The following is a 25,680-nucleotide window of genomic DNA, read 5'->3' on the forward strand; positions in this document are numbered from 1 at the left end:
AGTGTGACCTTGGGCTGCACACATGGGACAACTTGCTCTGATACTAAGAAGAAAGTTGAGGTTCCACCATAAAACCAATTAACAATATGAGGAGTAGCTCGACTTACTTATAAGTCCATGCAAGGTTCCTCCTCCCATCAACGTGAGTTTATTCTCAACACATACTTATACTCAACACACAAGATATAAGCAGAAATCCTGCTATGATTGTGAGGATTATAAGAATATCAAAGCTAGTGATCCAAGTGGTGATCCATGTGAACAATAGTCACGATTGTGATACATGTCAATAGATAAGGAAGGTTGTTATATAAAGGTCGTTAGGATTGTAATTTGTCGAAATGAGGAGGTTACACATTGTGTTAGCTTAACTAGCAAGCTTCGTAATGGTATAGTATATAAGACCCTTTATAAAAACAGTTACTTGATAATCAAGAAAGTACAATTCACAAAACTCTCAAGCTCTCTCTAAATTCTTTTGCATTTTCTGCTGCATTTCTTTAGTTATCACATGGTATCCTTGCCAAGAAACCATCCGGCGCTTCCGCATTCTCATTGAAACCACTTTTCTCTTCTCTTCTCAACCCTCAAGTTTGTACAACTTCTGAGATAAAGCAAGGGACAATCATCAAATTAATTAGCTCATGTTCTAAAGTAGTATGTATTCAGTTTGATTCCCTTGCTTAGTCCAACTCAGTCATGTACTTGGTCAGTTGGTTGTGCAATCCGCAAGAAGGGGGTCTAAAGTCCATGAAACCTTGAACATGCATGCTTACACTTTCTTTGATGCTACAAAAGTTGACATTGTCCAAAATTTAGTTACATGTTCTGTGGTGCAGCTTGTTCTAGTATCCCCCTCGTTTTTCACTTTAATACAAAAGTACCATTGTCATTGTCTTTTGTAGGAGAAGAACTTGCATAGCATAGCTAACTGTAATGTTGACGCTTATTATTTATCTAAAGTACTTGTTTCATTGTCACGGTATACATATACTATACAAGTCATTCTTCTTTTGTAAGTGATGAAATTACGTTTAATTAACATTTTTTTCAATGGGCTAATCTTTAAAGCCCTAAAAGAGCCACACTATCTCGCTCGGTTCGGCTCAAAAATATAAGCCACTTAAGAAAGCCCAACCAACTACAGACGACATGTTCAAAACGGACTTCTCTGGTTGATTTGTTCCAAGTGACGATATATTCGCAAGTGGTTCTTTACCATAATAGTAGAAAGGTGTTGAACTCTTGTATGACGATATGGATTTGAACTCCGTCGGTAGTTATTCTAACAAAATCTATCATTTGAAATAAAAAAATAAAAAAAAACAAATAAGAAAATTTCTATTTTAAAATCTCATTCAATACACATATTAGAAAGAAAAATATTATTAGACTAAAAATTAATTGGTATATATATATTATGTATAGTTAGAAGAACAGAAATCAATTGCATAGTTCGTTGATACGTTAAGCGGACATATATATGAGTAATGCTATTCATATCATGTTTTTATACCACATTTCTATACCATCTTAGATGACATCTGATGTGGACAGCCACATCATTTGAAAAATTTACAAAGCCCAAGGAAATGAATAAGAAAGACTCCTCGTATACCACAATCATCATTTAATTAACTATTTTTTCTTAATTATTAGTTTACTAAACAATGAACTAAATTTAAAAATCTGATTAATTCAAATGATGTGACTGTCCACATAAAATGCCACCTAAGGTGGTATGAAAATGTGGTACAAAAATATGGTATGAATAACATTACTCTTTTATTTATGAAGCTTGGAAGGGAACAATGATTTCTTACGATGTTCATACATGTAAGCTAATTAAACCATTATCTATGTGCTATCACACTAATATATAGGAAATTACAGATCGAACTAACTAATGATGGACTTCTTCTCCCAAAAAAACCATTGTATATGAAAAAAATGCACGGTTCTCCCAAAAAAAGGGGATGGCCATGCATGCAAATGTGGAGTAGCTTGATGATAGGGACGATCGTGATTTTGATACGGAGCTGACGCTTCTAACTATGATGAATTTGCTTGTGTGCTATAGCTATGGCTTTTCTTTTTTTGTTGAAGACTCAGTCCCCGTCTCCAATTCATCTTCCTGGCCTTGTCCATAACAATTTGTCCACATTAATTTGTCTGTCACGGCACCCAGAGCTACAAAATGCACGCAACGAACTGCAATATCGCATCAGCAATAGGTTAATATTCATTGATAATTATCATTGTTAGTATCACGCACATTTTAGGTAGACAATTTATGTATTATCATCACGCTTTAGCTCTTTTTTTTTCTTTTTTTTTTTTTTCAAGCAGAAACTTTATTAACTTCCATGTATTAATTATGCATATCAAGGAAAACATTTGTTGCATCAATTTCCCCATATTTTCTCAGCAACCAAACACAACAATCATTCAATCATCACTTTACATTACTTTCAAACAACACAATCTTCCCTCAACATTTCTCAGAATCTAATATGAGGGATAATATATAAAGGGGCGGAGCCATAGCTATATGGTCAATGGCGCCGGCATGGAATATTACCTCATGGTTAAGCAATTATCGTTTCAACATCCTCCAATTAAAACCTTAACTCCTCCACATACATAGGTTTGAATTTATGTGAGAGTTCAAAGAAAAAAAATATCTAAAACATATTTGTGTATTTACCCATTAATTTTCATTTAGCTAAAGAACTAAATAAATAATAAAAGCATCAGTAACTCTGAAAGACGCAATTACAATTGCACTTACGTACCTATACATATAAATGTTGTCTTTCTCACCAAGGATCTTCTTACAGTAGTTACATCTATCCAGGAAGTTTCCAATATGTCCTCGATCGTTCTCCTTCTTCATATAGGGTGACGGCAATGTCAAAATTGCCAACTGAGGCACATCATCGTCTTCGATGAGAATCTTAGCTGGATAGCGTGGTGGCTTCATCTTCATCCGCAGCTCCGGTGGCGGCAACGGCTCATTGAGCACATTCATGTCGTCAAAGCTAGTAGAGGAACGAACCAATCGCAAGCGTTTCCCTGGCATATTGGTGGAATTTAGTTTTTGGTTTAGACAGAGAGAAATACACTAGGGTTTTGGCTTTTTAGTCTATGAAAATGATTGCTCTGGGGAGTTTGGTATTCGAAATGGGATATTGGGAAGTATATATAATTGTTGAAGGTTAGTTTGATTCAAGCTTCTTTCTTGTTATTGACCAAAAAAAAAGCTTCTTTCATGTTTTAATTTTAGATTGTTTAGGTGTCAAGTTGACTAGCAACGACTAGTTTTTCAAATTGTGCTTTGTCTGTTGTGTAAGACCAAGTCAGGACACTTGTATGTCTTAAATTAGGGGTGAGGTTAAGGTCTGGATGAACAAGCACGGCTGTGATCTCATAGGCAATGTACCTGAGATTGCAAGTATATGAAAGGTGTCTGTAATGGGTCAAACTTCAGATATATGAAATATAGAAGAGCTGCTCCGTTTTGTTCTCTTGTTCTCTGTGAATCTCATTGAAATTTTCTGTTTTTCTTATGTAAAGCACATATCTGATGTTTGTTCCAATAACATTTAAAGTACTTTTGGAACTCAAAATCAATTTCACTAAAAACGTTTTCAATCATTTTAAAAACACTTCTAAACAAGTCCTATAAAACATATTATCAAGGGTTAATTTGTACATTATTCCTGGTTCATATACAGTTTCTAGAACATTTAAATTGGAAACGTAAGTTTTATTTATGCATGCTCCTACACTCCCAGTTGAGTTGAAATGATTATGGTCACTCCATAAAATAAAACAAATTTCATATGCTCAAGTTGAATCAATCGATGAGAAAGTCAAATTTGAGAAGATTTCTTACTCCCTCCCATCTAGGATCCTTTATTAACTATCATACTAGTATGAGATGTGCTAATGAGACTATTTTAAAAGTAGAACTCTCTCAAAAGTGAGACTCGCTATAGATTGTCCCCTTATAAATGTTTTTAGCACAATATATTATAGTGTTGGCACAAGAATCGATGTTAAACTGTAAGGTAACAGAAAGTTCATGGAGAGTTCTCTTAGCATTTCTCTACTAATATTACATATTCCTTTTATTTTAGGGAAGTGTTATTGGCACTCAAAAAATTTCATTCTACACTCCGTGTATTTTTCTTTCCAAATATAGAAAGTTTGGAATGTAAAATGAGATTTTTGAAGTGTCAATAACAATTCCCTTATTTTAAAACATATGATTATAATAAGCTCCTAATTAGGTTGCAGAAAGCAAGACAGTGTCATGCACATGCTATATATATTGATATCCCATTAGTTCAATTAGATGATATTTTTAATTTTTAATCTTTTACTTGTTATCGATATTGTGAAGTTCCCATAACTTACGAGGGCTTGTCGAGGGCATGCAACTGGCTCTCATTAATGAGCTGTTCTTTTTCATATAATAGTGAAAACATAAAATTAATCTATTGAAATGCACCAATATTTGCTATTGGGTACCTTTTCTTTTTGAAACACAATTTGATCAACTGGGTGCTTGTTTTGTCATGTGGTTCATACTCTATGGCCTATAGCACTTTCCTTTCCTGTCCATATTAGTAGACACAATAGTTCATATCTGCATCAAATTGTTGTTTGAATCATTGAGAAGCTCATGTACTAGTACATTAATTTTGATTTTGATTTATTTATATTACTTCTAGTTTAAAAAGTACTTTATGAAATCACCTTTCTTTATAAGTACTTTTTAGAAGATACCACTAAGAAGTGTTTCACAATGACTATACCTAGTCCCTTTAAAAGCACTATACGGATAAGTCATTAGTAAAACTTGTTTGGAAGTGTTTTTAAACTAATTGAAAGCGTTTTTTGTGAAAATATTTTTGAATTTCAGAAGTACTTGAAGTTCATTTTAAAAGAAGTACAAATTAAGTATACTTCTATTATGAAACATTTCAAGCACTTTAACGAAATTCCCTTGCATTTCTATTAAGGATTGTGTCACAACCCGTCCCGGAATTTTTAATTCCGAGGACGTGAAGTCACGAAGATGCCCTTAAACGGGACTAAGGGGCGTAAAGTTGGCATTGGTTTTTACCTGAAGTTCCTAAACTAATGTTAATTGGAATATTCATTAGTTTTAGGGACTTAAATTTAAGACTTAGAACTAGGTTTATATGTTATAACTTGATGATTTGGGGATTGGGTAGGACCCCACATCCCTCAAATCTCTCCCCTATTCCCGTACCTTGTCCCTCTCTCTCTCCTCCCTCACAAATCTCTCATTCTCTCTCAGTTCTATCTCTCTCCTTCGAACTCACACGGACCACCCACAAAACCACCCTAAAACTATACCAACGAAGGATCTAAGACCACCATCGTACTCCTGAAGACCACAGGAACACGATGGTACCAATTTTAGGTGAGTTTCATTTCGGAAAACATGGATTTCAATTTCACCGTGTGTGTGCACTGTTCATGCACACGTAAAACTTGATGTTTTTGGGATTTTGAAGCTTGTAGGAAGCTTGGTGAGGTCCTAAGGAAGCTCGGACTGCTTCGTTTGAAGGAATTGGACGTCGGGATCACCGGGGTCAAAGTTGGCCGGAGCTTTCGAGGCTTTTCCGGCGAATCCACTTCGAGTTAGGGGTCGAGGAAGGTATGGATGTGTTCCTCTCATCAATACCTTCATTTTGATATATAGTACGTCGAAAATGGTTAAGAAATGAAGAAGTTATGACACTTTGAAGTTTACCCAGAAATTCCGGCAAAACACCCACCTCCGGCGAAACCAGTCCGGCGACGCGAGGAAGAAGACGCGCGCGTGGGCAGCGCGTGAACGGGGCGCGTGAGAGCTCCAAATTGAGTTCTGAAAATTGTCACGCGTTCGTGACGTCGTGTAGATCACCGTGGTATATTCATACACCCAAATTGAGCAATGTATGAGAAAGTTATGGACGAATGTTTAATGTATGTGCGTTTAAATGATGATTTTATAATTATTCTTTTATAGGTGAAAATTATACAGACGAAGAACGTAACCAATCTAGGCGAGGAGGTTACGAACCGGCTACTTATCAGTGAGTGGGCAGTTATTTTTCAGTATATATATACGTATACTTAACATATTTCCCAGAAAACGTATTTTAAAAGAAATACGATTTAAGTAACTTATCATGTATGCATCATATTTTAGAATGTGCATTACTATAATTGTGTATATTGTTGCATGGTGCTGAGAAGGCCCAGGTAAGTTACATGTGAGTACATATGATTGATATACCTATAAAATACGTATAATATACATTTGAAATACGTGAGTATATACATTTGATATACGTACGAAATACATTTGATATACGTATGAAATACCTTTGAAATACATTTGATATACGTACGAAATACATTTGATATACGTATGAAATACCTTTGAAATACATTTAATATACGTATGGAATACGTTTGGAATACGATTGAAATACTATGGAAATAAAAATGAAATATGATTGAGATATGATTGGAATATGATTGAGTTATGATTGAAATATGATGAATTATACGATTGTGATATGATTGAAATATGATTGAGATATAATTGAGATGCGATTGTGACATGATCGAGATATGTTTGTGATATGATTGAGATATAATTGAGATACGATTGAGATATTATGCTGATAACGATCATGAGATATGATTGAGATATAAAGAATGATATGATAGAGATGTGATTGAAAGCTCATTTACTTGCACACGTATATTAGTGCTCCCGCCTAGAGATAGAGGCACAGCCTTCATGTGTATGTTCACCTCCCGCACCGCATGCTCGCCTTGGATCCAAGTTAGGTGCACAGCCTGTCGTATAGACCACTTATGTGGGTTCGACTTGTAGGTGACCCGCGATTTATCGCACAGCTTCACGTGATTGTAGCACTAGAGCATACTATGATATATACGATGATGAATTGCAGACCACGTGAGGTGGTATTGATTGTGTGCAGGTTATACATATATATACATGATGAGATGAGATGATTATGAGCTATATATGCAGCCAAGGGCTGAGTTGATTATGATGATAGAGTATGAATTATGTTTATAGCCGAGCGTTGAATTGATTATATGTTATTCCCTCAGATTCACATAGGAATGTTGAGCATTCAGTTATGATATTTGGCATGACATACATTCATATTGTTCAGCATGATTTGATATATATTACGTATATGATTATATACTTTACTTCTGGAAAACTATACTTGTTTTACGGCGAGGGGTTAGTATATTCAAAAGAGAAAAGAAGGTTTTGAATACGTTCGTTTTGCTGACCCACTCAACTCTGTTTTGCGCCCCTCCAGGTTCTAGGTAGCGTATATCGGTGAGTCTCGAGGTGTCCAGCTGAAAGTTCTGACAAACCACCACTCATGTAGGATCATCGTCGAGTGTTCTTAAATATGTACATCTTATGTTTGACTGCACTTAGACTTTGTGCTCTGGTTGTGTAATCACACTTAAACTTTCTTTAGAACCTATCGTATTTGGTTTTAATTAGTCGTACTTTTCTTATAAAATATCGCTTCCGCACAGCGCACATGGCTACGTCACGCTCACGTGACGGCCAGCATGCCTTGACTTCGGTCGGGGTGTGTCAGATTGGTTAATCCAAAAACACTTTATCAAAAGCGCTTTCAATCATAGTTAAATACTTTCAAATATTAAGTGCAAATTCAAACTTTTTTCCTCTCACAATGACTAGGCCTACTTATACAAATGGATGAATATATAGCTATAATATGCATGCATCAGATATACTTAATATACTATCGAAACAGAAACTAGATACGTGCTAATTTCGAACCTCTACTTCTTTTAGAACTTAGAAAATAATACACATACAACAAAGGAGCAGCCCAAAGCCCGCCCACTTCATAGCTTAGTTTATTGAGTTTTCACTGATTTTCTCAGAAAAAGAATGTCAATATTTTAGTTTTGAAAGCACAAAAGGTGCTGGCATTACCAACTTGAGGTGGTTAATGGAATTTCAAGAATTTTATGCATATAATCGATGTATACAGTTGGAAACAATAAAAAACATATAATATCTAAATCATCTGTCACCAATCTAGAAATATATGTCTACTACTTATGTTTTCCCCACTTTTGCGGCTCTGCAACCCTTCTTATCCAATATAGAGTGCGTGTATAATGCCACTTTTACCATGAACGTTTAGAGAGTACTCCTAGCTTCATGTATTGGCATGCATGTATGAACATTTATATATGGCTTTTTTAAATCTGCATGTGGATCCCTAGAAGCACAATTAGTGATAGTTACTTTCTCTTTTATTTTTAGTTTCGTCGAAACAATATTTACTTTCAAAATGGAGTAAAACAACTCATACGTAATAATAATTTTGTTTTGATTTGATATGATAGTTAGCTATTCAGATAGATGTTGTTAACAAGCTAAAATAATTATTTTACATTTCAAACTTTATATATTTAAACACAAAAATATACTCACAAAGAGTGCAAAACAAATTTTTTAAAGATCTAATAACATTTCTTCGTATATAGTTTTTCTTTGACAATTAACTGACATGCATGGTGATTTCAAGAAATTCATCCGTTATAAGTACTTTTGTCACATAAGTTTTCCTCTTTCTTATTTGTACAATATTGTATATATGGACCCCGAAACAATTGAGTATCGGCCAACTAGGAAGCCTTTTGGATGAGAGATTTTTCAGTGTGACAGGTATATGAAATGGTACACCACGTGTCACTATACAAATGGTTGGATATGTGTGTTAAAAAGTTAATAACTTAAAAAATAAAATTTCTCACCACTTCTATAAAAACAAGTGGTACGTACCATCTGTGTTCCTGTCACAATGAAAATTTTCTCATCTTGAGCCTGTCGAAGGGTCCCTACTAAGGTACATAAAATAACCTCACAACAAGTGATAACCAAGACACGTGGCTACTCCCATAACTAATGGGAGATTTTCCTCCAACTTAGAGGCTAATCACAATGCGATAAGTGACAACACTACATTAAGTGCATTCAATCTCACATTGCCAGTTAAAAAATCTCCTCCAACTTTGCCTCTATAAAAGGCTAACTTCTACTCCTTCCAAAAGCTTAATCGCATTTACTATTCACATACTAGATTATCACTAAACTCGCCCACATGATGCCATAAACATACTTTGCTAACTTAAGCATCGGAAAGTCTCTTAGGCCGGACGATACCACACCGGTGCCCTTCGATGCTTAGCCAACCTTTGATCGAAGTGCCCTTGTGAAGGTCCTTACATCACACTTTATGTTGACTACTTCCACCCAATTTTGTGCATCAACATTTGGCTCCATTAGTGGGAAGCGATACAAAGAGCACTTTGTCAGTTCTCTTTCAATATAAGAGAAATGTTCCTCTAGTCAATCTGATTTTGTGCATTAACTTATAGTACCGGTCCACTCGATTTTGTGCATCAACATTTTTATATAAAAGAAATTATTATATGATATATAACGTCACATGTTATTATTAATTCATGTATTAAAATATTGAAAAACTACTTATTCATATTGAGGTACGTAGTATAATAATTATATACACATACGCGAGTTGGTTACAATATGTTCCGGGGGTGATCTCACTCAAAAGTACAATTCAAATAGTAATGGCCCAGAACCCTAACTATATCATTACTCAGAAGACATTTTTACTTAACTTGAATACATTACTTATGTTAAGGATTAATTCACAAGTTTATTAAATCCACATGCTGGGAATGTGCATTCCATATTTGGAATTAATGAACTTTATATGCGATTACAACGAGTTAATTATTTTTTATATTGTCAATTAATTTTATTGTGGTAACATAACTTCATAGGAAAATTAATGAAAATGACTTTAAAATTTGAGTTTTAACGATAAGGACAAAATAAAGGGTAAAGTGAATAGTACCAAGATTGACTTTTTAGTGTAAAAATGTGGTTTTTCGTTAAAGTGAACAATACCGGGAGCTTTTTGTTAAAGTTCCCTAACTTCATTTATAGTATCAGAGCAGTTACACAACGTGTTGAGCCAATATGGAATGCACATTCCAGCATGTAAATTTAATAAATTTGTGAATTAATGAACTTTATATGTGCTTATAACGAGTTGAATTATTCTTTATACTGCAAATTAATTTTATTATGAAACTTTTTCATTAATGGTATCAGAGCAAGTTACCCTACATGTTGAGCCCAGCAACCCACATGCTCCTACATCACGTACTCAAAATGTCTACATGCTAGGCTTAAATGATATCACACATGAAGGAGTGTGTTGAGATCTCAACGCCTTATTTTCTCTATTAACTACCCAGCATGTGAAGACAAATACCAAAAATATGATATTACCCTCACCATTCTTGAGAGTTGAATCTAAGGAGTCCAACCAAGTGAACCAAATAACACTACATCAATTTTTTTGTTGATATTGAAGGACATATGATCACCTTAAGGAAAAAAATATTATTCAATGAAAAAATAAGATTTGAGTTTGAGTCCAACCACCTCCAATTAATTCACATACCCAAAATGTAAAACTCAAACTTTAAGACTCAAAATATAAGAATATTGGTCTAAAGTTTCCGCATTGGAGGAGAAAATCAAAATACTCAAACCCACCACCTTTAAAATATTTTTACATTATGTTTGAGTCCATCAACACTTTATGCTTTTAAAGAGAGACCAATGAAGAAAAAATAAAGGTCAATGAAGGAAATGTTTAGCAAGTAGATTGATCTTAGTGCAAGAGGAAAATTGCCTTTGTTGATGAATTGAAGAGGAGAATTGTTTATTGACTTGTGTAAAAAATTGAAATGATCATTAACTGAAATATAAGTTGTTATTGAGACTTTAAAAATCTCATTTTACACTTCTTATAAGTGCATTTTTTTCTTTTTAAATATATATAAAAAGTTTGAAGTGCAAAATGAGAATTTTAAATGCCAATAACAATTCCTTAAATTATTATTAACTTAAATCAAATCTCCTAAAACCTTAATTTAAAATTCTTATTAGTGTATTAATTCATCAATTGCAAGCACACAAGACTCCATGCTATCCCTAACCGGTTTATGCGAGAAAACAAAGGGCTTCCCAAAATAATATACTTCGCATTTTCATCAAGTGCTTCATTTTCGAGGCAACACGAGCACTTTCCCGGCGTTTCCTCCCAACACCTGGAAACTCTCAATATTTTATATGGATCCTCGTTACCGTCTTTCCCCTAAAATGACCTTATTTACTTGTTCATGTTCACCACAATGCCCCTGCAGCCTTCCAAGTCCAAATTCCAAGCCCAAAACAGTGGATGATCAATCCAATTTGTATGGGTTCTGCGCGTGTGCATGTTTTAACAAATTTTAAGATAACTTTATTTAACCAGGTGCATGCATTACAATTTGCATCTAGATTCATAAGGATTTATAAATAGGAGAGATGGATAAATATTGTGGGATCTGTCAATTTTACAAAATATCTTTGGATCGTTTGGATGGCAGTGATGATGAAATTCATGCATATATGCTGGCCTTGGTGTGCAGAAATAGAAGACTGAGGGCTTGGAACTTGGAAGGCAGCAGGGGCATTGTGGTGAACCGAAATCCTGGCTCCGGCCACCGTGTAACCTTCCTTCTTTTTCTAAATAATTCAACTTTGATTCATTAGATTTAGTAAACAATAATACTGGCTTCTCTATTAATAGGTAATTATACCATTAATGCAAACTTATCGATTAAGTTGTTGGAAAGTCCTTGAGAACCACCCCAACTGGTACCTTTCCAATGTCAAAGTCCTCTGATCTTGCAGGCTATTTTCATAAAACTACTACAATACAACTCCAAGTTAAGTGGGTTCCAACATATATCTTATCCATTCAACTAGTATCCACACAGAAACACAATTTAAGAGGAATAAAAAAATGAAAGCAAAAGAAAAAGTAAAGTTTCGACTTTGTTTTTTCTTGTTGATCATTGTTTCAACTTTGTTTTCTCAGAGAAATAAATGGAGCATTAAAAATTAGCTAAAAATAATGTAGCACTAAATGCAAATTAAGCACTGGAGGGCAGTATAGTAAAATCAAAAGATTAGATAGGAATCGTGGTCATACTATGGTCAAAGTTCCTTCTGGTTTTGTGTATCTTTGTGCAAGCATGCAAATGGGATAATTGGCTCGCCTGGCTGCAACTAAATTCAAACCAACGGCTCTCAATCGCATAAATATAGCAGATACGTGGCACACAGAACTTGAAACGCCTTGATGCTAAGTTATGCATCACCCTCTCTCTCTCTCTCTCTCTCTCTCTCTCTCTCTCTCTCTCTCTCTAATATTAATCCTTTCAGTCCACATTTTTCAAGAAGAAAACAGAGAGAGAGAGAGAGAGGTGGTCGGTTAATTTCTTGAAAATTACTTTAAGTTTAGATCGTCTTTGCATTTTTTTCAGCCTAGTTCTTTAGCTTGTACAAATTAAAATGTGAAAACGAAGCTATGAATTTGGTTTAGTTTGGTTTTTATTAATTTGATTTTTTTTCTTCTTCTGCAGTTTTCGGTTGAAGGGTTTTGATCTTTTTTTAATCAGTTGAAAGCGATAGACGTGGGTTTTTGCCCCCTTATTGTGGTGCACTTCAGTCAAATAAGATTATATTTATGTACGAGAATATGGCGGGAACTGTGTCATCATCAACAATGGCAGGTGATTTTCTTTAATTTTTTTTTTTTTTTTTTTGTAGTTCATTTTGATTTTTCAGTAGCATATTTCTGGGGCTAAAAGATTCTCACTTTTGGAACTAGTGAATGAGTACTAGTGAACTTGTATAATCTGAATTCTGAAAACTCTCTGAATATGCAGCTGATCAGCTGGAAAAAGACCACCATTGATTCCAGCAGTTTTGAAAGCAGACTGTCTATTCACCAAAAGTCATATAAAATTTAAATAAATCCAAAAGTTTAGAAAAGGTATAAATTCTTCGCAGCAGATTTGCTCCTCCTCCTCCCTTTTCTCGTAATATGGGATTTATTTTGTATCCTATAATAGTACTTGTTGTTAACTATATACATCTCTCTGTAATGAATGCATCAGGATGCGGGTGTTAAATTTCTAAACACGTATCTGTGCATATGCAATGTACTGGTGCTTCCTTTAGGCTTTCAAAGTTGCCAAAGAACAGAGAAAGATTAATTCTTCAATGGCTTCTCAGAAGGCTGAAAATACGCACACACAAATTTGAAATATCGACACATAATATTATTGTTCTATTCAAATTATAATTTGCTATAATATTGTAACACAAACCAGTGTTCAGGTACAAACAAAAGTTTGTGAACAAGTACCCTTGCCTTGTAGAATAGCCGTCACACAACCCTAGCTCAGTAGTATCTTTATTTTAATTAGTAGGAATATCAATTCAATTAGAAGAAGAAAAGATATGTTAGCTCTTGTTTATCTATTATAAATTTAGAAGATACGTTTTGGTCAGTAAGGGTGTGCAGTGTAACTCTACATAATACTAGCGGAGGCTAATTAACTTGTGGTATAATTTTTCAATTAGTTTAAAGAGACCTTTAACATTTTTTTTTAACCTTGGCGCTTAACTGGATGGCACAACACGAAACTGGATCTCTTTCGGATCCAAAGAAATTGAGTCCAAGGATCAAATGATCCGGATTATTAAAATTTGATCAAACGGCTACAATTATTATAATTTTTAGAAGGCTCTCATATTTGTAGTCATTGAATCAAATTTCAATGGCTTGGATCATTTGATAAGTGGGCTCAATTTCCTTGATTCCAGAGGGTATCCAGTTCCTCACAACACAATACAAGCTTCTAACTGTGGACAGGACATTAGCAGAAGATACTTAATTAACAAATATCTGCTCCCATTTTTTGACGGGTACGCAAACCAATTTGGTGGTCAACAGAATTCTTTGGGGAAACCAAAACTAGCTAGCTAAATCCTTCAATCTTTTCTTAAGTTTCTTTTCAGAATCAATCCAAATTTTTTAATGGGAGTAGCAGAGAGTTTGGCGTGATTTTTGAACAGTCGAGTAATCCTTACTCCTTAGCCAAGTCCTTTTTAATAATATATATGTCGGATATTTTAGGTTTATAAATTGCATGTCCGTACACTCACATCTTTAATTAACACAGGACTCGGGGATCCACAAACTGTTTCTTTGGTGGTGAGAGCACCCCAATTCTGCAGATCTTCTCTTCTGATTTAAAATGGTTTCGATCACCTGATAAAAATTCTCAGTATGTTTATCTCTTTGCAGATAAATGTGAAAGAAGAGAGAGAGAGAGAGAGAGAGTGAGAGGTCGGTTGGGGTTGTATTGATATATCTATAATCTACTTAGTTTAACTTTACGTAGAGTTTGAGAGTGGGAGGTGATTTGCAGAGTGTGGGAATGCTGGGCTTTCGGGAGTCATTTGTTGCACTTAACGAGGTCGAGAGTTCCAATAAACCCTAGTGGGTAGAGAGAGAGAGAGAGAGAGAGAGAGAGAGAGAGAGAGAGAGAGAGAGGGTTGGTTGGACTTTTCCAAATTGGAATTTAGGGTTTGTATCAGTACAAAGACTGATTTGGAGCTCGGCTTGTAGTTTAGTGTGACACTCGTGTCTCTTTAATTTAGTTTATGGTGATTGAGATAGCAAACACTAATTTTATATAATTAGAAACATATTTTTTTTATATAATTATTGTGGTAATACTTGATTCTGAAATGTTGGAATATGGTGTTAAGAGTCAGATCAGTCAGTGTTACAGCAGCCTAAAAGGACCACTGTCAAAGGGGTGACAAACACATTTTTATATAGTATTATTTAATTTTTTGTCATTGTTTGACACATAGAGTAAGACTATAGCAACCCTAGCTACCTAGTTTATGCTAATTCGTAGATTTTTTCTTTTCAGTCTCCTCCCCTCTTCTCTCATGTTCTCAAAACTACCTTCTTCTCTATACATAAAATCTAGAGAGGGAGAGAGAGAGAGAGAGAGAGAGATTTGCTGCTTCACCACTCTTCCAAACCCTAGCTATATAGTCACCTGGGTAAACATCTAATATATCATCACTTCTTCTCCTCTCTAGCTTGCGGACACCGCTAGTTCTTTTTTTGGGTTTCTTTGAATAATGTCTTAACATTTTTATTTCCTTGTGCAGGAGAGGTTTTTGAGTTCTTGGGGAAGAGTTCAATCAAAGAAAAATGGGGTCAATGAATTCAAACAACTGGCTTTCCTTTCCTCTTTCTCCTCCTAATTCTTCCTTGCCATCACAACTCCACCCTTCTCATTCTCATCAGTTCTCTCTAGGGTTAGGAAGTGATACCATGGACAACCCTTTCCAAAACCAAGGTAATTCTTCTTTCTTTCCATGCATATTTTTTTTTGTAGGTTTTTTTTCCTTTTCCTTCTCTCTATCTCTCTTCTCTCTTTAATACACTTTGTGATTTTGTAGAGTGGAATTTGATTAATACTCAAGGAAGCGACGAAGTTCCAAAGGTGGCTGATTTTCTTGGCGTGAGCAAATCCGAGAACCACTCAGATCTTGTAGCCTTCAACGATATTCAGGCCAATGATTCTGTCTCCGACTACTTATTCCCGAGCAACAACATAGTCTCTGTACAAAACACCGTTGTAGACAATTCTAGCAACTTTGATTTCCAAGAAAAATCCAACAGCCTCCAATCGTTGACTCTCTCAATGGGAAGTGGCAAGGGTTCTTCAGCCTGTGAAACCAGCACCCACAATACCAGCATTACCACTGTGGAAGCTCCCCCAAGGAGGACTTTGGACACATTCGGACAAAGAACATCTATTTATCGTGGTGTAACAAGGTCAATTTTTACATCCAATTTGGACACACTCAGATCTTGTAGTCTTGCTTTCATGGTCACAGGTGATCGAGGATTCGTGATCACTCACTCTTGAACTTTATATCAAGAGCTCAGATTACAACATCAAAATACATATATACATCTTCAACCCTTGATATCAAATTTATCTATTTTATCTTCAACTCTTGATATCAAATCTGAAAATAAGTGACCATGCATTCCTTGTTACCAGGTGACCAAGATAACATTTCTTTTCTTGATACATTAACATAAATTATTTTGCATATGTAAATATATATATATATATATATATATATATATATATATAAAACAGGCATAGGTGGACAGGAAGGTATGAAGCTCATCTTTGGGATAATAGTTGCAGAAGGGAAGGACAATCCAGGAAGGGCCGTCAAGGTATTTATGCCTTATTCTCCTACAGCTAGGGTTTTATCTTTTTACCTCAAATGTCTCACTGATCATCAATTTCTTGATCTTCATCACGGTCATTGTTGTTTCGGGCATGGTTTTTCCAGTCTACTTGGGTAAGTACCAATTCTAACTAGCTACAATTTGTTATTTACCATGCTGAATTCTAGAAGCTGATGGTTTTGAACGTTTTTGATGTGAAAGCAATGTTCTTTCTTTTCTTCTTGTTCTTTTCAATTATTTTAAACAGGTGGGTATGACAAAGAAGAGAAAGCAGCTAGGGCTTATGACTTAGCTGCACTAAAGTATTGGGGAACATCTACTACTACAAATTTTCCAGTAAGTTAATTTATGCGAAAAAACGAATTAAAGGCTTGACAATGTGTCCAAAATAAAATAAGGGAAAGATAACGAGAGTTGTGTTTATATTCTATATGGCTTTTTAAGTAGTGTTGTACTATTGCTGCAGATCAGTAACTATGAGAAGGAGGTGGAGGAGATGAAGAACATGACAAGACAAGAATTTGTGGCAGCCATTAGAAGGTAAACGAAATAGAACAGATATATTTCCCATCTCGTAATTCATACCTTTTTCTGTTTCAAGAATTTGTTTCTTGCACTAAAAGGTGTTAACTTTTCTTTCCATTTAATTAAACTTTCAGGAAAAGCAGTGGCTTTTCTAGGGGAGCGTCCATGTATCGTGGAGTTACAAGGTACTAAACTAGCTAGCTAGCTAGGCACGCTTTGTCTCCATGTCTCTCTTTCTCTATTTCTCATTGTACAAAACAAAATCTTTGTTCAGGCATCACCAACACGGACGATGGCAAGCAAGGATTGGCAGAGTTGCCGGAAACAAAGATCTGTACTTGGGAACTTTCAGTATGTTTCTTACCCCATGCATACAATGCAATTATTGCATTGTATATATCACAAATATACAACTCACTATATACACACATAAATATTCCCATTAAAAATAAATAAAATTATGTGGGATTCATGCAAAACCACTTAGATAAATTAGTAACCTCATTTTTTATAGGTAATTTTTCTTTTACTTGTATAAATTAGTAATGCTTCTTTGGTGTATGACACTTAGTTGAAGTAAATGTGGTGCATGTAACATCATTCTTCGTCACATTTATGTGACTTTGATTGATTGAACTCTACATAGGTACTGAGGAGGAGGCAGCCGAAGCTTACGACATAGCAGCAATAAAATTCCGAGGCCTAAACGCCGTAACCAACTTCGACATGAGTCGATACGACGTGAAGAGCATTTTGGAGAGCAATACTCTCCCCATAGGAGGAGGGGCAGCAAAGCGTCTCAAAGAGGCTCAAGCACTGGAATCTTCCAGAAAACGTGAAGAAATGATAGCTCTCGGCTCCACCTTTCAGTATGCGGCTGCAGGAGCCGCCAGTTCATCAACCTCAGCCAGTCGTAATTTTCAAGCGTACTCTTTGTTGCAGCCTCAGTCAACCTTTGATCAAAATGTACAATCCCAGCCTCTACTAACTCTCCAAAACCATGACATTTCTCAGTACACCCACCATCATGACCCCTCTTCATACCAAAATTACATTCAAACCCAGCTTCAGTTGCACCAGACCCAGCAGCAATACCATCCTACCCAGCAATTCTATAACAGTTATGGACTTCAGAGTACACACCCAGCTTTGCTTCAAGGTCTTATGGACATGGGTTCTTCTTCTGGCGTGATGGATCACAACAATGGGAGCTCTAGTGGGAGCTATAGTGCTGGAGGGTATTTAGGGAATATTGGAATTGGGTTGGCTTCAAATTCAACAGCAAACAATGGAGTGGGTTCAGCAGAAGAGCTTGCACTTGTGAAGGTTGATTATGATATGCCTAATGGAGGAGGGTATGGGTATTTTTACAATGTGGAATGACTGAGGCTCGGATGCTGAGATACTGTATGGGGAGATTAGTAATCTTGCCGCGGGGGAGATTAGTAATTTGTGATCGGGGGGACTTGAGGATGGATTGGAACAGTTTACTACCCCTTTTTATTTTGGGTGATTCTGAAGTAACAGGAGCTGATTTTCAATGCCTACACTAAGGACCTGGAGGACCTTTTATTTTGTTCTAGTATTTTGCTGCTGTTTTTTATTCGATCTTTACATTGAACTCTGACCATAAATTAATCCCGTTGTGGTAAAACATGGTAGGATCAGTAGAATATGGGTGAAAGTTGAAACCCTAAATTTTGTGTGCATAAGATCTTTAGCACAGCTGCTGATGTAATTCTACTTGTGTTACCGTATGGACATTATTTCCAATTGAGTTTCCTACTTGTTTCAAATGCAAGTATTGTAATACACGTATATGATAACGTTTCAAATGCAAGTATTATAAGAAGTTCGGCTACTTTGTCTAGTGACTTTTGGTTTCAGGTGGTCTATTAACTCTTTTAATCATATTAAAGTGGATTTTCTTACATGTGAAGCCAAACGGGCCACATGTATCCACGTATATGGGGCTAAAAAATTTGTCAGGGCTATGGATGTGAGGATGTGATGTAAAAGTCCTACATCATGTGGGAGATAAACTGAGATATTGTACGGGACTTATAAGCATGCAGTTGGTATGCTTATATTGTGATTGGTTTTATATTAGAACCTCAATAATATTAAGGCTAGTTTGATATTGTTTTGCTTTAAAACAACTTATGCCCTATGCCCTGTTGTGATTATAAACAATTGTGAAATAAAATAGTCAAGTGTTTGCTAAACTATATTAATTAAAATGCTTTTAGAAGAATGAGTAGTGCTGTAGTGTTTGGTGAACTTTTATGTACAAGTATTGTGATTGTGTACAATAACCAAAATTAATATAATGTTGAATGTGCGATTAATTTTATTTCTGAGGTGATTTTATTAATTTCATCATTTAAGAGAAAAAAATAATGGTAAGTTTTTAAGGTGTTTATTGTTCTTGGTTCAGCTAAAAAGAAAAGGTCTTTATTATTTTCATTAGAAAAAAAAAAAAGCCTTCAAGCTATCGTTTCAATTTCAGATCAGAAACTACGGGAGGTTGTGAAGATGTTGAGCTCTACCACTTGTATAATCATCATGATTCTAAAAGACGCTAATCAAACAACAAGCAGGAATTAACATGACAAATCATTGAACACGGACCGCTTGCCGGACTCCAAAATTTCTCCACACGGACGGCTTGCTGGACTCCAAAATTTCTCCCCTATTGATGATATAAAAATAAATAATCAATAAAATTACTTGTGGCTAGAGCCTAGAGAGAGACTCTTTCAGATCATGGGAGTTTTTTCAAATCGACTACTTTTAGCTCAATATATACATCCCTTTCCAATCCTGAAATCAAAATTAGATTTTATAGAGTTTTCTGCTAATACATTATTAGCTACATTATATGCTTCAATAACAATAACAAGGCGTATGGTAATAGGTAAATTTAATTTCTTGAACATTTTTTTTTTTCGTATCTAAATCTATTGGGAAAGGAAAATTAAACTTATTCTTCAACAGCAAGGCATGCACATTAAATTGGTTATAAACTGAATTACAAGTGACCTGTGACCATGTAAAATGAGTGAACTTATTTATCATTCTTCAATTATGAGTATGATAATTGGCATGAAATGCTACGTAAAAAGCTAGTCTAAATTTTACAGTTGCTGAAAATCAAGACAGATTTTTTTTTTTTTTTTTTTCTATGAGAGAAAATGTAAGAATTTGATAAGGTTAAGGGAGAAATTCTTGGTTTGATTTGTTTGAAGAATTTGAGATATTGGAGGAAACTAAGTTGAGAATGAATATTTTTTTTTCTTCCATGTTTTTGCCAGTGGGTTGTTGTTTCTGTTGGCCGATATATCATAACTTTACCAGAAGTTTGTGGGTTTTTCTTAGCAGGTTTTACATGAGCGGAGCCCATTATACCAAATAGTGACCTAAATTTCATGTGATGTAAACTCAAATACTCTAGAGTCCTTACACAAACTCATTCTAAAAATCTTGGACGACGGAAAACCATCCCTGGCACGTTCAAACGCCTATTAAAGAAGACGACAACTCTGGACATGGAGGAGGAAGCTAATTAGAATGGATCCATTCGTTGATGTAGCACAACCTAAATGGAAGAATTTGCAACCGCTAAAGCAATTTGCAAAGAGGGCAAGATAGTGAGCCGAATAAAACTCTACTTTTCGATCTTGGAGGAGATAGTTTGAAGGTGAGTGCATTGGACATTGAAAAGTACAAATGAAAAGTACTTGCTGCTAGTGTAGTCTACACTGTGTAGATGAGAGGTAGAAAGTAAGGACATTTTGTTTCGGCCTCATTTTTTGTAACTTGCATATGCAGGATTTTTCAGTGCTATATTCTTGTTTCAAAGATTCTTGTTTCAAAGGATTGTAATTTTATTAGAAAATCGTGAACCGCTTTATGCTAGAGATTAAAAAGAGGAATAAAAAGGATTCAATTCTAAAGAGGTGAACAAGGGGCTTAGAGCATCAAACTGTGAGTTGTCAATGATGAAAAGCTGGAAAGTAAAGCGGTCGATGAGGTTATCATGCTAGGTGGTGGCAGTCGAATCCCGACGATCAAAAGATGTTGAAGGATGGGTTTGCTGAGACAGAGCCAAATGAAAGGATGTAAAATTGTGTAGCCTATGGGCCTATGGGGCTGCTTAGAAGCCAGAGATCATGGAGAGGGATACAGGAGCATGAGTGTGATATATAAGAAAGTGAGATTTAAAGGAATGTTGAATATGTAAGGTGAATTTCACTAAACCGTATATATCAACCACATCATTATCATATCTTCTACGTTTTTGCCAGTGGGCTGTTGTTTATGTTTGCCGATCTATCATATCTTTACCAATAGTTTTTTGGGTTTTTCTTACAAAGTTTTACATGAGTGGAGCCTATTATACCAAACAATGGCGGAAATTTCTTTCGATGTAAACTTGAATCTCTAGAGTTCATACACAACCTCATTCTGAAAATCTTAGAAGACGGATAAACCATATGTGGCAGTCAAATCCCAACGGTCAAAAATATGTTGAAGGATTGGTTTGATGACACAGAGCCAAATGAAAGGATGCAGAATTGTGTAGCCTATGGGGCTGCTTAGGAAGCCAGAAAGCAAATGCTTGATCATGGGGCCAGGGACATAGAGCATGAAAGTGTGGTATATACGAAAGTAAGATTTACAAGAACGTTGACTATGTAAAGTGAATTTTGCTAAACCGTATATATAAGCCACACCATTATCACTTATTATCCATATTATGGAAATGCTACTTCTAAAGTGGGATTCTCCATGGATTTTCTGTTACCTGACATCTTAACATCAATTCCCTTACCAACATTATAAAACATTGTGCCAAAAATATGAGGGAGTGTTCATTGAGAGTTCGCTTTTGAGAGAGTACTTCAACATTTCTCTTCGTCTTAACATGAGATCTAAAATTACCATGTAAATCTCACTCCATATTATATTATTCAAACCGTGTATTTTAGAGATAGATCCTACTTTTGCTCGCATTACAGCCATCCACTTCCATCTCTGAAACCACTATCTAAAATGCACTAAAGGCACCTCTTCAAGAGCACAAAAAGCAGAGAGAGAGAGAGTTGTGCCTTTACAATTTCATTGATCACAAAAATGTGTCCAACTTCTCCGTTGCACAAACGAATCCACCAAAGACAACCTGGAACCAGCCATTCGATTCTTTGTAGCTCTTTTCAAATGCAAGACACTTGTTAATGCTAGTTTTGCCATCAACCACTTCCATCTCCCAGAGACTATCTGTGTGCCCGATTTAGATTCCTTCACGTAGCAGTCGACGGAAATATTAAATCTGCATCAGATAATATGAATAGTTTTGTCGAGATGCAGAAACGTTGTCTGGAGGTTGGACTTGAATTCTTCCGTTGGAGTACCACACCACCTTTGTATTTGCAAAGGACAACTTCGTGTTATAGATCCTGCTATTTTGGCGGATCATTCAGATCGAAGTCTCGGAAACATTAACATTCAGATCGTGTTTTCTCGATATGTAAGTGTTAGGTCGTACAGTTTGTAGTTTGGTGGTTTGTCGTTGGCACCACCCAGTGGTATAACAAAAGACTGACTGTGTTGCTAACATTCCAATCTTTTGTGTTAAGCAATCTTTTGGGGTTCCGCTTCCATGCTACGTAGTATTAAATACTACGAGTATTGGATGACTTAGAACCACAATAAAAGCAATAACCCTAATTAATTCAAATCATTCAATCCTCGTAGCACTTATTGTTACGTAACATGGAAGAATTTTTCGATCTTTTGATTTATTTGCAAAGGTGTGCTTTATTAGGTTACTAATTAAGGAATAACGGGGTTTTCTTCTTGGTTTGATTTAATCTACGTCATAAACGTAGATAAATTTTAAACTATTTTTGGAAAGGATTGTTGTTGTGGAGTAGAATATCAATACACATAAAAGCATAAATTCTCCGTGCACAAACGTACACACATTCATATTTCTACACACACATTAAAATTGTCAAAATGTATCAATAACATGTTGATTTTGGTTGCTGTTATACTATAGACATATTATCTATTATATATTGATATTCCGTTATAAAAAACAAACATCTATATCACAGCAGATTATTGAAATTTTTAAAAGTGATTTTAAAATAATAGATCACCCATAACACTTTTGAGGTAATGTTTGACAAACAAAATTTAAAATGTTTATAGACGCTTTTTTTTTATATTAGAAGGTACGATTTGCTCCTAATAGAAACACTTATGAGCATAAGTGGGTATCCCATTTCCAAAGGGTCTTCGGGTCCTTCTCTTACAATGAATTGAGCCTCAAGCAAGCATCAAGGTCCCAACATAATAAAATAAATTAAATAAATAGAGAAAAGACAATTTTAAAGCGGGATTGCGAAATACCAGTGCCTCCATTAACCACTTGCCCAAGAAATAGAAGAGCCATCAACCTAAGGAGGGCAATTTGCACAAGCACAAGAAAAGCGCTCCATCAATCGCTTCTTCCAAGTTTTATAAATATATTTTTTAATATTGTCATTAGGCTTTCATTGATTTCTCTGTTAAGGTAAGGTCTCTGCTAAGCTTTGTATGTAATTCATCCTTTTATTTCTTGTTTTTTCATCTGGGTACTTTTTTTTTGCTGGATTTATGTATTTTTTCCCCGTGAATTCGAACCCAAATCGGGATTAAGGATTTAGATGATAAAAGTTGATGAATTTTTTTATTTACTAGTTTGTATTGGCCCTGTTCTTGATTTGCTAGGGATTGGAGGTTTTGTGTTTTTAGCTGATACTGCAGTGGATAAAGTTCATAGATTTCTGATTTTGGAGGACCCATTTGTGAATTGCTTCTGAATTTTGATAAAAAAAAAATCTGGGTTTGCAGTTACATCTGGGATTTGTTGTATTTTTTATTTTTTATTTTGGCAAATGTGATTTGTTGTACATGTGGTGAAAAGAATTGGATGTGTTTATTTGTTGTGAGATTCAATTTTGTGTTTCAATATCTCAAAGGGTGGAGGAATTTTGAAATTAGGGTTAGTGTTACTGAATTCCTTAGGAGCTAAATGTTGTTGCTTGAGAATTAATAAGCCTTTCTAAGACCTGGTTTTGGGTTTTCTAAATTCTGCCCGTTTCTCTGTTTGTTTGTAGGAGTTTAAGATTAGGATCACTTTTTTGGCTATGGAGAAACTTGATTTGTGGGTGAGATAGTATTGGGTTTTATGGGATGTTCACCTTGCTTACACAACGAATATAGCCAGCGTGGTGTTATGTTAAAAGTAGGACGACGGTGCAAGAATAGTACCTGATTCGTTTAGTTTTTCAGCTTGCTAGTATATTGCATATGATGCCGATATTCAAAATTCTGTTACAACCGTCAGTTTTGGTGTGTCTTGTGTTCTTCACAGGATCATAAGTCTGTTTTACTTCCTTCAAATCCTTCGATTCTTATAGTTTTCTAGAAGAAATGCAGCATCAAATTTTGCATCCGTATTTGGCATTCCTCCTTGATGCATATCTATGTAGTATTGTTCTCTGTCACTGTAAAATTGAACATCAAGCATAAATAGGTCATTGTAGTTATATGGTACCTACTTTTGTATTGGGTAGGCAGACCACATGGTGCAAAGTAATTCGAACCTTGCCAAATTAAGAGCACTGCCGTATTGTAGTCTCTGCCTGCTTTTGATTGGTGTTTCCCAACTGCATGATTGATATGTTATTTAGGTTCCCGTGTGGAATGATCATATTCGATTGTGGTCTGAATACTCGTCGTATCTACAGGTTTCATTTACCCTCCCGAATTGTCATTGATTAGAAATTGTCAATAGTCAAATTGATTGCTGTCAACTGAAATTTTCTAGTATGTATCATGATGTTTGAGAAGTTTAACACATTGTATGATCTTACTCTTTCTTCTGAACTACTATGATGATCTTTTATCAGCACACGAAGTGACAAACAAAGGCAATGGTGAAGGCATACGCACAAGAGTACTCATACAAGCACCCATGGGAGCGGGTGACTTCCGCATCATGGAAAAAATTTGCAGATGCTGAAAACAAACGCACACTATCACATATCCTTGAAGTTGACACTCTGAACCACAAGCTTGATCCCAGCACAGGAAAGCTTTACACCACACGTGCTATCACTGTCCATGCGCCAGGACCATGGTTTCTTCGCAAAATTGTTCGCCAGGATGTCTGCCACTGCGTTGAGTCAACAGTTGTGGATGCGCAAGCACGATCAATGCAACTCACCACCAATAATATTAGCCTCGAAAAGTTAATAGAGGTGGAGGAGAAGATCAGGTACGATCCCCACCCAGAAAACCCAAATGGTTGGACATTATGCCGACAGGAGACTAGCATTCGAATCAAGCCTTTATCAGCATTGGCATCAATGGCAGAAAAGGTTGAACAACGCTGCGCGGAGAAGTTTGTGCAGAACAGTGCCAAGGGTAGAGAGGTTATGGAGAAGATATGCAAGTATCTCGAAGCTGAATCTAAAGGGATTTCTTTCTAACTTGAATCGGATTTTGTAGTGCTAGATCATGGGCTTGTGAACCCTTTCATAGTAGAAAATAATTGAAGACGGAAAGTGGAGCCGCGGACAATTTAACCTCGAATCTCTGTCGGTCGAAATTTTGATACCGTAAAGTATTTGTTGTGATCTTCAGTTCTGCATCACTTTACATGCAGTTTTTGTAGTTTTGTTCTTGTGTTTGATGATTTACCCAATCTCTCTTGTTCATTATTTAACATTCAAAA

The 25,680-nt window shown here is 35.6% G+C and overlaps 3 protein-coding genes across 7 annotated transcripts; 2 read left to right on the forward strand and 1 right to left on the reverse strand.

The window, feature by feature from the left end:
• Nucleotides 1-2,126: 2,126 nt before the first annotated feature.
• Nucleotides 2,127-3,082, reverse strand: LOC148692650 (FCS-Like Zinc finger 8-like). Its single transcript, XM_088679525.1, has 2 exons — nt 2,796-3,082; nt 2,127-2,211 (listed from the first exon to the last, which is right to left on the reverse strand). The coding sequence occupies exons 1-2, from the start codon at nt 3,080-3,082 to the stop codon at nt 2,127-2,129; spliced, it is 372 nt and encodes a 123-aa protein (XP_088535651.1).
• A 12,184-nt stretch (nt 3,083-15,266) lies between these two features.
• LOC137742183 (AP2-like ethylene-responsive transcription factor PLT2) lies at nt 15,267-18,748 on the forward strand. 2 transcript variants are annotated; one of them, XM_068481970.2, is made up of 9 exons: nt 15,267-15,450; nt 15,554-15,932; nt 16,267-16,349; nt 16,469-16,477; nt 16,612-16,700; nt 16,831-16,904; nt 17,024-17,074; nt 17,164-17,240; nt 17,536-18,748. In XM_068481970.2, exons 1-9 carry the CDS (start codon nt 15,303-15,305, stop codon nt 18,270-18,272), a joined length of 1,647 nt encoding a protein of 548 aa, XP_068338071.2. In that variant the 5' UTR covers nt 15,267-15,302; the 3' UTR covers nt 18,273-18,748. The 2 variants fall into 2 exon arrangements, with proteins under 2 accessions (XP_068338071.2, XP_088535398.1); XM_088679272.1 differs by lacking the exon at nt 16,469-16,477 and having other exon boundaries at nt 15,267-15,485; nt 15,556-15,932.
• Nucleotides 18,749-23,187: 4,439 nt separating this feature from the next.
• On the forward strand, nt 23,188-25,588 carry LOC148692651 (uncharacterized). 4 transcript variants are annotated; one of them, XM_088679275.1, is made up of 3 exons: nt 23,188-23,472; nt 24,692-24,770; nt 24,854-25,588. In XM_088679275.1, exon 3 carries the CDS (start codon nt 24,878-24,880, stop codon nt 25,433-25,435), a length of 558 nt encoding a protein of 185 aa, XP_088535401.1. In that variant the 5' UTR covers nt 23,188-23,472; nt 24,692-24,770; nt 24,854-24,877; the 3' UTR covers nt 25,436-25,588. The 4 variants fall into 4 exon arrangements, with proteins under 4 accessions (XP_088535401.1, XP_088535400.1, XP_088535399.1 ...); XM_088679274.1 differs by having other exon boundaries at nt 23,188-24,770; XM_088679273.1 differs by having other exon boundaries at nt 23,189-23,472; nt 24,692-25,588.
• The last annotated feature ends 92 nt before the right edge of the window (nt 25,589-25,680 follow it).

Source organism: Pyrus communis, chromosome 11 (assembly GCF_041283825.1).
Source record: "Pyrus communis isolate YQ-2024b chromosome 11, ASM4128382v1, whole genome shotgun sequence".
NCBI classification, from domain to species: domain Eukaryota; kingdom Viridiplantae; phylum Streptophyta; class Magnoliopsida; order Rosales; family Rosaceae; genus Pyrus; species Pyrus communis.